Genomic DNA, 13,470 nt, shown 5'->3' with positions numbered 1-13,470 from the left:
CCAGACCCAAACAGACCCAGATCCAAACAGACCCAGACCCAGACCCAGACCCAAACAGACCCGAACAGACCCATACCCAAACAGACCCGAACAGACCCAGACTTCAAAATACAGTCATTGTTGCAGCTTCAGTCGTTTGCTTTTACTTTAAAACTCTTACTAGGTGCACAGATAGGTGTCAGGACACATCTCACATATTTCATGAGCTTACTGTACAGCTGTGAGATAAAAGTTATCAAGTAAAAAGTGTCATTGGTAACATTTCTGTTAGAATGTAGGAAATGTATCGCTAAATATAAATACTTATAATTAATAATTGTCTGTGTGAAACAGCTGTATTTGCAGTCTATCCAGTGTGAACTCTGAATGGAGTAATGTTTTTACTGTTCCCATCTTAGAGTTCCATTTTAGAGTTCCCATCAAACTCCTGTACCTAAGATACACAAAGATCATGTCATTTACTCAGTCAAACGGTATCATTTCTGTGTCGTATCCAGGCCCCCCAGGACCTCCCGGAGGTTTACTGGTGAAGAATGTTGCTGAGGCATCGGTGGAGCTCAGGTGGAGTCGCGGCTATGATAACCACAGTCCCATCGGCAAATATATCATCATGGGCCGATCATCGCTCTCATCAGAGTGGAAGAAGATGAGGACAGGTGAGTGTGCACTGCAAAATTGGAAATGATCTTGCTGCATGGACAGATAATTTCACTTGCCAAGATTTCTTAAATTAAGATGATTAAATTTAGAAATAAGCATGTTGTACGCTTAAAACAAGATAAATTAAAGCTGCAAGCAGCGATGAACTGGCCCGAGCAGAGTGCACTGACAATTATTTGTTTCTTACCAAGATAAAAAAAAAACTTGTTGTGTTAAGTGTTACATAGTTTTTCTTGTTTAAAGAGTTACTTTCTTATTTTAATTGTTCAACATGCTTATTTCTAGATTTAATAATCTTAATTTAAGAAATCTTGTCAAGTGAAATTATCTGTCCATGCAGCAAGATCATTTCCCTCAGATTTAGTATTTTATCTTGTTCATACACACACCTTTTTTGCAGTGTGGAAGTAAAACAATCTTTTAATAAATAAAGTTAAATAACTTAAAATATATATATTTTGTAGACTTAATCAATAAGGAATAAAACATAGATCAAATATTGATGCCTCACATATCCTCACTGCACACCAGACCCTGTGAATATCGAGGGGAATGCAGAGTCAGCGCGTGTGATGGGACTGATGCCTTGGATGGATTATGAGTTCCAGGTCATTGCCAGCAACATCCTGGGCAGTGGAGAGCCCAGCATGCCCTCACACACCATCCGCACACAGCAAGCAGGTGAGGGGCCACAGGCCAGCCGGTACCCCTGCCACTCATTTTACATTTAATCAGTCTGCCATGGACTTCACCGTTAGCAGTTGTACTGTGGCTTTCTTCAGTCAACATAAACACAAGAATTTATTTATCAGCGGAAGATCAAGTAAAAACTTCACCACCGTGAAAACTCTGTGTAGGGTAAAAACGCTTTGTGGTCGTAATAGTGACTAGAAAAGCGCAATATAAGTGCAGGCCCATTTTCCATGATGTGGATTATTTAATGTATGTCCTACTGTGTTTATACTTGGCCCTCAGCTCCCACAGTGGCCCCCAGTGGTCTTGGAGGAGGAGGAGGAGATCGAAATGAACTCATTGTTACCTGGACGGTAAGTTATTGACTAAGAATAGTTTGTGTTTATTTGTACGCTACATGTGTAGTGTACAGTGCTGCAGCATCATACAGTTTTAACAACAATGTGAGGACTATTCCATGATCTGATTTCTGAAGACTTCACATTTATATGGGCTTCCTTACAAATTAATAAAAATAATGGCCAAACTTGAAGCAGCAGAGAGTATCCTGACCGGATCAAAATCCCCAATATGCAACTTGATAGCATCTTTCAATAGACCCTCCCTCCTTGGCAAATAAGAATCTCTTTAAAACTTCTCAACACGCCGCCAGTAAAATTGAATGTTGAAAGTCTCCAAACATCTTAACTTCCTGTTGAACTTTGCAGCCAATGGCCAGAGAGTATCAGAATGGTGATGGGTTTGGTTACATCCTGGAATTCAGAAGGAAAGACACACAATCTTGGGCAATGGTGCGAATTCCTCACGTGGAGTCATCCCGATACGTTTACTACAATGACAGCCTGATGCCATACAGCCCCTTTGAGGTGAAGATCAAAGCTTATAATCGCAGAGGAGAAGGTCCATTCAGCCAGATCGCTGTGGTCTTCTCCGCAGAGGAAGGTGAGTTTACGCCTCAATGAAGCACCCCCCATTCTAACAAAGGTCTATTCTGCCCTACAAAGTCTAATTGCAGTAACTTAAAAAACTGCTTAAAAACTACTTTAAAGTTTTTTGAATGTGTTTTAACTGACCAACCAAATTGGTTATATGTAGAAAAGTGATATGACACTTATTTCTACATGTATTAATGATGTCATTTTTATGCTCAAAAATCATGATGATTTATTTGACCTTTGACCCCAAAAACGTAGTTGCACTCTGGTTTTTGCTGTTAAAGGTTCTAATAGTAATGATAAACAGAGTGCAGTAACCACAATGTTGTTGTCTTCTTTCAGCTTTTATATTTAGTTTTCAAACATTTTCAAATTGATTTTGTTATAAGTGTATTGAAAAGTGTTTAACAACAAGATGTGCATATTTTAATATGCACATCAGACTTAATATTATGAGGAAATGTTACATTTTAGTCTTAATATAATTTTATCTCATATTCTTACTTCATCACTATCTGGATAATAATTTCCCTTTCAAATAAACGTATAATTCCTATCATTTTTATGTTTATTATTTCTATTCAAATTAGTATCAAAGCAGACTGTGGTAAGTGCAATTACTGCTTGGTTTTGAGTTGAATTTTGTGATTTTTATATAATTATTTATCTGAAATAAAGCATTGAAATCTAAAACTTTGTCACAAGATAAAACAGACATCAAGGAGTTCATTTTTAGTTAAAACTCAATTTTGACCAAAAATGTAGTTACTGCAGTTAGACTTTGTAGGGCAGTATAGTGCAATGTTGTGTCTACTGCTGCACCACTATTGGTATTATAATGGCAATGTTTACAATGATTATTATCATTGCCATTATTTTGAACTTCTAAGATTATTGTGTTTACCTAAAGTTATTTTATGTGGTTGATAAATGAATGATGGTCAGCTGTTAGCAGCAAAGAACATTGAAAGAACATCTACCGATTATTTGCATTACTGCCAAGCAGTTTGTTTTTTTGTTGTTTTTCAGTTACTCTGTGATATTTAGCTTTATATGTTCCTTGAAGGGGGTTGAAGGTAAATTTCAGATCTCCTGACCTCTCACTGACTCCTCACAGAGCCAGTTGTGGGACCATCAAACATCAATGCCACGGCGCTGACGGCCTTTGACATCCAGGTTTCCTGGGAGCCCGTTGTGCAGTTCACCCCCAACGCGATCCTCAGAGGATATGAGGTAATGGGCTGCATGAATGTAAAACACATCAGAATATAACTGACCGTCAAATATGCCAGATAAAAACGGATACAGTCAAATTCAAAGGAACTGAAAATAATCTGTCTTCATCATTTACAAACCCAAAGTGTTTCACAAAATACTGAATCCCCAAAAAAATGCTGAATCCGTATGCCACAAAGCAAGAAATAAAAGTTACTGAATTATGTTTTCCTTGTCGTGAATATTTGACATTCAAGTAACAGGATAAGAGAAAATTTAGAAAGTTATACTAAATAATCAGGGACATTTTGCTCCTTTTTATTGTGAAAACAGATTTATATTATATATTTATATGGCCTTCAGCTGGACCAGTCTCTGTTTTTAATTGAAGTTTAAACAGTTAAAGCCTGCAAGCGGGTCGGGAATACTAACTGTTTAACCTGGAGCTAAAGTGTTTTTCTTTGAGAAAAAGGAAAAACAATCTCAGACTTTGGCCTCATAGACTGTTTAATCAGTTTATTAAATTATACAAGCTGCCATAGTTCAAGCTCACTTATCAACTGTAATAACTTTAATGGCCAAGATCATAACAAATGTATCACTTTATTAGTACAAAGATGGCTGATATCAGAATAAACAACATGTTTAGTGCTTGTTGGTAAAGTTTAGATAATCAGTTTTAATCAGTTGACAGACACACAGAATGCAAATATTGATATTATAAGTGCATCTACTGCTGTGATTGTGAGTCTTTCATTTTAACACCATACTTGACTCTATGGAGTCTTTTTGGGCTATTTTGTCCATTTCTGAATCCTTTTCATCCTGCCTGTATACAACACTTAAAAAAATGTTTAAATGCCATGTTGGTATTTTTTTCCAGCAAAACCTCACCTATATGACCTAATAATATATATATTTTTTATTCTGACTTACTGGAACAACATTTTGAACTAAAAAGAAACAAAGAACATAATGTGATCTTGTGATAGTTTGTGATCCTGTCATCCAACTTTTCATTTTGTGTCTTTTGGTCTTTTTTTTTTTGTCATTTTGTGTCTTTTTTTAGTAATTTTGTGTCTTTTTTTGTCTTTTTTTAGTAATTGTGTGTCTTTTTTGTCGTTTTGTGTCTTTTTTTGTCATTTTGTGTCTTTTTTTAGTCATTTTGTGTCTTTTTTAGTCCTTTAGTCCAACATAAAATGTGTGAAATGTTGTAAATGTGAACAAAGGTTGCAAATAGGGTTACATCTAGTTGTATAATTTTATACAAAATATATTTGAGCTTGTCTCCAGTTTTACTTTGTATATCATCATCAAACTCAAACTGGCCTCATGGAGTTTACAGCCAGAACTTTAGAGGTAAATTTACAGTAGGTCTTTGTTTTTACGTCTGAATGTGATGAAGCTTTGGCGCTTTTGGTGACTCCAGAGGGTTAAACTGGCACTGCAATGTTCGGTTTGTAAATGTGTTTTTGCCATCATGTGTGCCTACAGATCCGGTACTGGCGACAGCATGAACGAGAAGCGGCAGCAGATCGAGTGCGGACAGCAGGACTGGAAACAACAGCCAGAGTGTCGGGACTTAGACCCAGCACTAGATACCATGTTGCAGTTCTGGCATACAATAGTGCCGGCACTGGGCCGTCCTCACCACGCACCACCGTCACCACCAGGAAACCACGTATGGCTGCAGCACTCACACATGCATAAATCACATATGTGGAAACTGCTTAATAAGACAAAAACAAATCTGCATGTCCGTCTTTAGGGGGACAGATAAGTCTTTTTTCTTTTGAATGGAAATCTGGTTCCAGCAACAATGAGAGAGTCTAAAAAATGAAATATCTGTTATTGAATTGTGTAGTATAATTATTTCCTCAGTGTAGAGCAAATGAACCAAGTCATAGGTGTGAAAGCACAGTTTAGGAACAGCTCTTGGAGCTCTTCGAAGTAGCAGCCACTGGTGGAGTTAAAGTAAGTAAGTAAGTAAGTAAGTCAGTCAGTTAGTCAGTCAATCAGTCAGTCAGTTTTATTTATAAAGCACTTCTCACAGGAAAAGAAAACCACAAAGTGCTTTACAAGGGTATAAAACGACATACAGGCAAGCACAGAAAAACACAATACATCAAGAAAATATAGTTAAAGCATGGATGTCTAGTTGACCAGGTACATATAGTCAACTAAATGCCTGTCTAAACACATGTCTTAAGTTGACACTTAAAAGAATCCACAGATACCACAGACCGTAAGGGTGCAGGCAGAGCGTTCCAGAGTTTGGGAGCTATTGATTCAAAGGCTCCATCACCCCAGAGTCTTAAGGCGGGTGGTAGGACAGACAGTAAATTGAAGGTGTTTTATGGGAGGGAGCGAGCAGAGGGATATGGGTGAAGTAGTTCAGTTACATATGCAGTTAGATCGTGCTGGATCCTGTATGCAACGGGGAGCCAGTGAAGAGATCTGAGTGTTCTGAGTGAGATTGTCTGTTTGTCCTAGTGAGTAGCCTTGCCTGTAAGGAGCAAGCTGCTCTAAAGCTTAAATCATTTCAATTCTAAAGCTCAATTTTTTTAAGAGGCTTAATCCACTTACAACACTTCAGACTCTTTTGTCAGTGGATTGGTATTATATAATATGTGACATTAACTATCCTGTTATACTTACTGGTTTTTGACAGATTGGTCATTGTCTAACTTCCATATCAACAGATAAAGTTGCACCAACACTCCCAGTCATCTCCTCAGGCCTGTCTATATGATCCTATGACTGATACATGGAGGTTAAATGACCCGTGTAGTCTCCTTCTCCACCTCTCCTCCTGGCAGAAATGAATTATCCTTCTCCTGTAGCACCCAGTGGGTTTTGTCAGGACTCAGGATGGGGAGTAGGTAGCACTTCTTAGGCCTTTGGCTGTAAACATATACAACTGGAGGATTAGACATGATCTTTCACTGAGCATTGACTCTTCTGCCTGAAGCCACGTCAGCATGAACACAACATGCCCAACTTATCTCTATACTTAATTATTGTAATATTTGTGTCTTTATGGATTTTTTAACTTTAAATAAATTGTATCTTAGAACATATGTCCATTTATATTAGCCTGCTCAAATCCCTTACATCAGACATCTATCAATAAATGTAGACACACGCAAACAGTAAATTGACATACTGTTCATATACATGAAATATAAATGCATAAAACAGTACATTTCAGGTAAATACCAAAGTGATACCCTAAGAGATGAAATGATACTTCTTTTAAGTGTGTGCTACACTTTATGTATTCACACATAAAGAGACAGATCTGAAATAGAAAAGTCAAAAGCAGAGGGGGACATCCCCTAATTTTTTTCTCTCCCAGGTACAAGGTGAGAAAGCTTTAAAGGAAAAACGTTCTATGTTTATCATTCATTATTCATTTTCTTTACTTTTTTCCGATACTCTTTTGACCATTTCCAGACAATCTGATTTTCTTTATTTTCCTCCATTTTTCACTTTTAACATGCATTTCCATTACAGCTCCTAATCGTCGTCCAGGCAACGTGTCATGGAAGACTGATGGCTCATGGGTGACGGTGAGGTGGGACCATGTGAAGGCCATGCACAACGAGTCAGCTATACTGGGCTACAAAGTGAGTGTTGTCTGACTTAAAGTGCGTGCATTTGAGTTTGTCTGCATGTAATGTGGCAGACTTTACATAATTGTTGACTAAAAGCAATGACCCTTAACCTCGGCTCAGACTGTGGTGACAGAAATAAAGATCTGAGACTTGAGAGGCATAAGTGAGGCTTGATGTCTCTGAAATGTGACTTGAGACTGAAAATAAACAGGTCTTCACCTAATAAAATTGTGGTGCAATACAGCACAAGTAGTCAATACCAAGAAATTCTGGCATAACTGCACACCTTGAATGTTTAATAATTCGGTCTATTAGGACTCACTCTAATCATGATCACATAGAGGACATTCCTACATGGGCTCTAAACACTGTTGTTGGGAAACACAGTTCTTCATCTACAAACATCTAGAAACACGTCTGACTTCTCTGGCCGAGCTCATCTGAGATGGACTGACACAAAGTGGTCTGAAGAGTCCACATTTCTAACTGTTTATCATGGACGTAGTGTCCTCCAGGTGAAAGAGGAGAAGGACCATCCAGATTGTTACCAACAAGTTCAAAAGCAGCATAATGTATAAATATACATTATAAATAATGTAGTAAAAATCTGCACTTGAGTCCATTGAAAATGTAATAAAACCTGATAATGTAATAACTTCCCGATAATGTAATAAAGTGCATTTCCCAATAATGTAATACACTTTTTACCAATAATGTAATAAAGTATAACATTAATGGGAGGTTATTACATTATCAGGTTAGCCTTCATTTCACAAGTCCTGATAATGTAATAATTCCCCAATATTGTAATAATTTAACAGCAGACCACCCATTACTTGGGTTCAAGTGGTGATACTGTGTAGACAACTCTAGCTCAAGAGCTCTAGCGCCACTAACAGGTCAAAGTTGAATGTTTATTAACTTCTGACCCGTTCATCCGTTTTTCACAAAGGATGTATCACTGGAACCCTTGGGCCAATCCGAGCTCAATGCATCCTCAATGGGGTTTTCCGCCATCTTTGATTTGATCAAAAACTTCCCATTAATATTATACTTTATTGAATTATTGGTAAAAAAGTGTATTACATTATTGGGAAATGCACTTTATTACATTATCAGGAAGTTATTACATTATCAGGTTCTACATGAGTGCAAGTAGTGCTGGCCTATGTTTCACTTTTCATATGTTGGATCATGATACGTGTAATCTCTTTGCTGTGTTAGATATGAGAAACAATAAAAAGGCTGTATAACAACATCAAAGATCTGTTGTATTAGTTTATGCATTAGGAATACATGCCCATTAAAAGATAACCACTGTAACAATGGTCCTATGACGCAATGACATTGTATAAAAATCACTAAAAGCCAATGTCAGCAACAGTGTGTGTGTTCAGAGTCGGATGTTTTATGAACTGATGCTAACGTTTAAAATGCCTTTAATGACTAAACTTCAGACCTGTTGTGTGTTTCAGGTTCTGTACAAACACGAGGGTCAGACAGCTCTGAAGGTTCTGGACAGCACAAAGACGTCAGTGACCCTGCCGCTGCCAAAAGATAATGGTTACATTGTGTTAGAGATCCGGTCCTGGGGAGAGGGCGGGGATGGGCCAGCACATGAGATCATTGTGTCCCGAGACTCAGGTGAGAAACTTGACACACACACACACACACACACACACACACACACACACACACACACACACCAAGGTTATTATAGTTAAAGAAACCTAACGAAATAACGAAAACTAGAATTAAAAAACATTTTCGTTAACTGAACTCGATTGCGCATGCAACAAATACCCCATTACAAAAAACCTAAAACTAATAAAAACTAAACTAAAACTAAGCATTTTCCAAAAAATAAAAACAAATTAAAACTAGCAAACTCACTCTAAAAACTAATTAAAACTAACTGAATTTGAAAACAAAAATTGACAACAAAATCAAAACTAAAACTAATGAAAAATCCAAAACTATGATGACATTGACACACACACACACACACACACACACACACACACACACACACACACACACAGTGTGATATAATCTGTTAACCATTATTGATGTTGTATAATATTGATTGATACTGTTGTTTTTTAATGCGTTATCAATATTGTTATCTAAAGTGTTATGCCGATAAAGCCATTTGAACCTGACTTGAACTGCACAGAATGTTGAGTGACAGTGATGTTTAAGAGTTATCAGCAGGATGAAATAATCATTAATAATAGAAAAGGGTAATTCCGATGCTTAATGAACTGAGGAATTGAAGAAACGCTGACAGAACAATTTTGATCCAACACAACCATGCTTTTCATATGATGCGATGTACCAATACCCATCTGAGGAAAATTGTAGATTTTCTTAAGATTCAACATACTTCAGATACTATTCTGATATGACTGCTGAAATGTTGAAATAACCAAATCCAGCAGAAATTGTTCAGTGTTGAAGCTCCAAAATGTGATGCATATTCCAATTATTCCAGTACTATTGACAAAATGAGATTTATAAGACAAGATCCCTGGCCCGATTATGACTCACACTGGACACTATGAGTGGGCAGCACAGGTAAATCACTTATCACAGGGGCATCCTGTGGCCAAACACAAACATTTACAAAAACATATACTTGTGATTTAGTTGATGATGTCATGTTCATAAAATAATGATTTCACGTGCAGCACAGCAGCTTGGTGACTGCTGGTCAACATAATATTCATTGGTCACCATCAGAAACAGAAGAATATGTAAATGAGGTCAAAATATTGTGAATTTGGCTGGATTAAAGCACAGTGTGATCACAGAGAGCAGGAAGGGGCAAACATGCACTGTTTGGAAATCTGTGCATACAGCTTTACATATGACTTCACATGGATTTCAACATGTTCAATATGATTTTTTTCTACCATATGACCCTTGATCAAAACAACAGGAATTACATTTCTCTATGTCTTTATAATCTGCACATTGGAATGTAAAAGTCTGTCATGATTATGTAACGTTTAATAGGTTTTAATTTATGAGTATAGTCACAACTCTATGATGGGATGACATCTAATGAGACCTTTAGTTAGAGGTTAGAGGTGGTGCTTTAAGAGGAAATAACCTCTCCCGAAACTGAAGTCTACTGTATTATTTATCCAAGGACATGTTATCTTAGAGATAGGAACATAAGGATATCTATTATGTTGATCGTAAACATGTCAGCAGTATCTAAAACAATGTGAGAGTGGATATGGTTAGACATCTAAGATCTTTTGGTCACAAAGGGAAGGTCAAAAGGATCAAATTATTATTAAATAATACAAAGTGTTCTGTAGGAAACTATTAATATTTCTCAAAGTCTTCAAATGTGTTCCAATCACAAGCAGCCATACAAAAACTAAAATGTTGAACAAAATAATTTTGATTTAAAATGTAGAACTATGCATCCAGACATTTAATACCACCTTTTGCTACTTGGCAGTTTTGGATCCCGTTGCATGAGTAGTGTGAAGTGTGTGACTGCACAAGGCCTCGGTGGCCTGCAATCCTGCAGCTTTTGATAATAAACTGAGGGTGCAATGCAGGATTTCACACCAAGGTTATTATAGTTAACGAATACTACGAAGTAGCGAAAACTAGAAATGAAAAAACATTTTGTTGACTGAAATAAAAAACGATAACTAACTGAAACTGTATTTTGTGGTTACAAAACGAACTAAAACTAACTAAAATTATAGTGAAAATGTCCTTCGTTTTAATCTTTGTCAACTTTTTTAAACATAAACCTTTTTGGTTGATATGAAATCTATTTCATCTATTTGGTTTTATGACTTAACAAACTTATTGGTACTGGGATGGATAAGGCAAAGAATCTGCACCCAACAAATACGACATTACAAAAAACCTGAAACTAACACTAAAACTAATAAAAACTAAACTAAAACTAAGCATTTTCCAAAAAATAAAAAAACAATTATTGTTATTATGAATTTGTAAACAAAAAACTAATGAAAAATCCAAAACTATTATAACCTTGTTTTACACGCTGTAGAACCTGTGTGGGCTGCGTGCAGTGGATCTAGAATAGCCATGTGCTTGTCACTGTGATTCATGCACATGCATGTGCACATTTAGTGATCGTGCAGACCTTCATGGTGGGAAACATTTGTTACATTCAGTGACTGTACACTGTAAAAAAAATTCCGTTGCTTTTACAGAGAGAAAAATGGCAGCTGTGGTTACCAGAATAATTCTGCAAAAGATACAGTACAAATGTAAACAACTTTACAGAAAAACTTGTAAATTTTACTGGTATTCAGTTTACAATAAATAATAACTTAATGTTAATTTACTGGTATTCAATGCACAATAAGCTAAATCTGCATGTAAATTTTGCATAAATAATTAGTATAAAGCAGTATCCTGTTAAATTAGCAGTAAAGGACGGTATAATCTTCAACTTTAAAATGTTTTTTTTTTAAATTACTACAGTTTTAGGATGTAAAATTGACATGTTGTTCTGTAAAGATGTTGACATATGTACTGTATTTTTACAGAAATATTCTGGTAACCACAGCTGCCAGTTTTTTTCTGTAAAAAACAAAACGGGACATTTTTACAGTGTACACTTGTTAAAGTGCCTTATAACACACTGTCTCTTTGTGTCTGTCACACAGGAACTGGCATGATGGTGCAGAACAATGCCGCCTCCACACTGTCCAGCCACTCTCTTCACCTCCTCACTGGATTGGTTCTGCTCAGTCTTGTGTCATTGTCAGGCCTGTGATCTCAGACAGTCTGTGGACCTTTTTGCTTTAATGGCTTCAAACTAAAGCTGTTCTGTGTCTCAGTCTGTCTTTTGGGTCAGGGGGGTTCTGTGGTAGGGGAAGGTCATAACACTGAAGGGATTGAATGGTTGTTGGAAGAAGAGGGGTTTCAGTTTTCATTTTTTTAGATAATAAAAACAAAGAGTGTCTTTTTTAAACAAAATCCTGGATGGGTTGAAAGGGTTGGGGGAGCAGGGCAGTCCTGTCTGGTTGTGTATTTGTGTACCAGTGTCAGTAAAACCATGCCTTATGGGGACCATCACATTTGTGGCTGACACCTCTCATACACGTGTTCTCCAAACTGTAGCTGGCGAGACACAGACTTCAGGTGTAAATTATTCATAGAATCAATGATGTGTATAACTTGTGTACATACAGTACAGTCTGACATTCACTCTGAGAGCAACTCGACTGATAAGTCTCTAAATTCTGTAAAAACAGCGCCTCATGCATTTTTTACTGCTTGGTATGTACTGTGATAATTGTATAATCACTGTTCCCCACATTCCTAACACATCTCTTGGAAAAGCTTCCTTTGACACTGCCAAAAACACCAAATTGTCCAGGACAACAATAATGTGTCTTGGAAAGTTTCTACATTAAAATTCGTTGGCTACAAAGACCTGCATAACAGCAGTGTTTACACATCCCCATCCCCAAAAGGCAAAAACTAGTTCAGTACAGTACAATGAACCAATATCAGCCCTTGTTCAGTCTCTAAGACAGGGATGGGCAACTGGAGGCCTGGGGGCTGCATACGGCCCGCACCCTCACTTGATGTGGCCCTCATTACAACTATATGCATTTGAGCAAGAAATGTTAAAAGTGTTGTGTAAAAATGCACAAAATTACTTCTTGCAATTAATGTTGGTCTACTGTAAGTGGTTATTTTTTATTTGCTTCAAACCTTTTGTATTCTGTCATACATGCATTTGAGCATGAAATATGTTAAGTTACTGCACAGTAAACATATTTAAAATTGCAGTTTCATCATATCTGGTAGTAAGTGGTTATTTTTTATTTGCTTCAAACCTTTTGTATTCCTATTTATACTGTTAACCCTTTATCAGGCGAAGAACTATATTTGGTAACTTCAGCAGATATCCAAAATGAGGTCCCCATGTCTCTCTGTGAGGTCGTAGAACCACATGGATTTTGGGTCATATTTCCAGAAAAAAGTTGCAAATTTACAAGATTAAAGTGGTAAATCTATAAGAAAAAAAGTCACAGACTTAAGAGATTTAAAGTGGCAAATCTGCGCGAAAAAAGTCACAGATTTACGAGAAAAAAGTGGGAAAAATAGCAACTTTGTTATTGCAGATTCACCACTTTAAATCTCATAAATCTGCGCATTTTTTTCTCGTAGATTTGCCACTTTAATCTTGTAAACCTTTTTCTCAAAATATTACCCCCCCTCCCCCGGGTCGGTATGTTTTTTTTTTACACATTCTGGCTGTATGTAATATTCTCCAATATTCTCTAGGGTTGAAATTTGGAACTTGCAAGTATTTCAATGAGTGCCCTATTAAG

The 13,470-nt window shown here is 36.8% G+C and overlaps 1 protein-coding gene across 1 annotated transcript in view; it reads left to right on the top strand.

Annotated features, from left to right (window-relative positions):
• The window catches only part of cntn2 (contactin 2), an 84,429-nt gene extending 71,252 nt beyond the window's left edge, over positions 1–13,177 (top strand). Inside the window, exons 15-23 of the mRNA XM_059328419.1 lie at positions 498–656; positions 1,192–1,341; positions 1,636–1,706; positions 2,061–2,295; positions 3,406–3,521; positions 4,998–5,184; positions 7,020–7,132; positions 8,596–8,764; positions 11,791–13,177. Coding sequence (XP_059184402.1) covers positions 498–656; positions 1,192–1,341; positions 1,636–1,706; positions 2,061–2,295; positions 3,406–3,521; positions 4,998–5,184; positions 7,020–7,132; positions 8,596–8,764; positions 11,791–11,900 — 1,310 coding nt within the window. The 3' untranslated portion in view covers positions 11,901–13,177. The remainder of the gene's footprint in view (positions 1–497; positions 657–1,191; positions 1,342–1,635; positions 1,707–2,060; positions 2,296–3,405; positions 3,522–4,997; positions 5,185–7,019; positions 7,133–8,595; positions 8,765–11,790) is intronic.
• Positions 13,178–13,470: the final 293 nt, after the last annotated feature.

This window comes from Centropristis striata, chromosome 3 (genome assembly GCF_030273125.1).
Source record: "Centropristis striata isolate RG_2023a ecotype Rhode Island chromosome 3, C.striata_1.0, whole genome shotgun sequence".
NCBI lineage: Eukaryota > Metazoa > Chordata > Actinopteri > Perciformes > Serranidae > Centropristis > Centropristis striata.
Note: the sequence above shows the minus strand (reverse complement) of the source record. Positions and strands in the feature narration are given on the sequence as shown.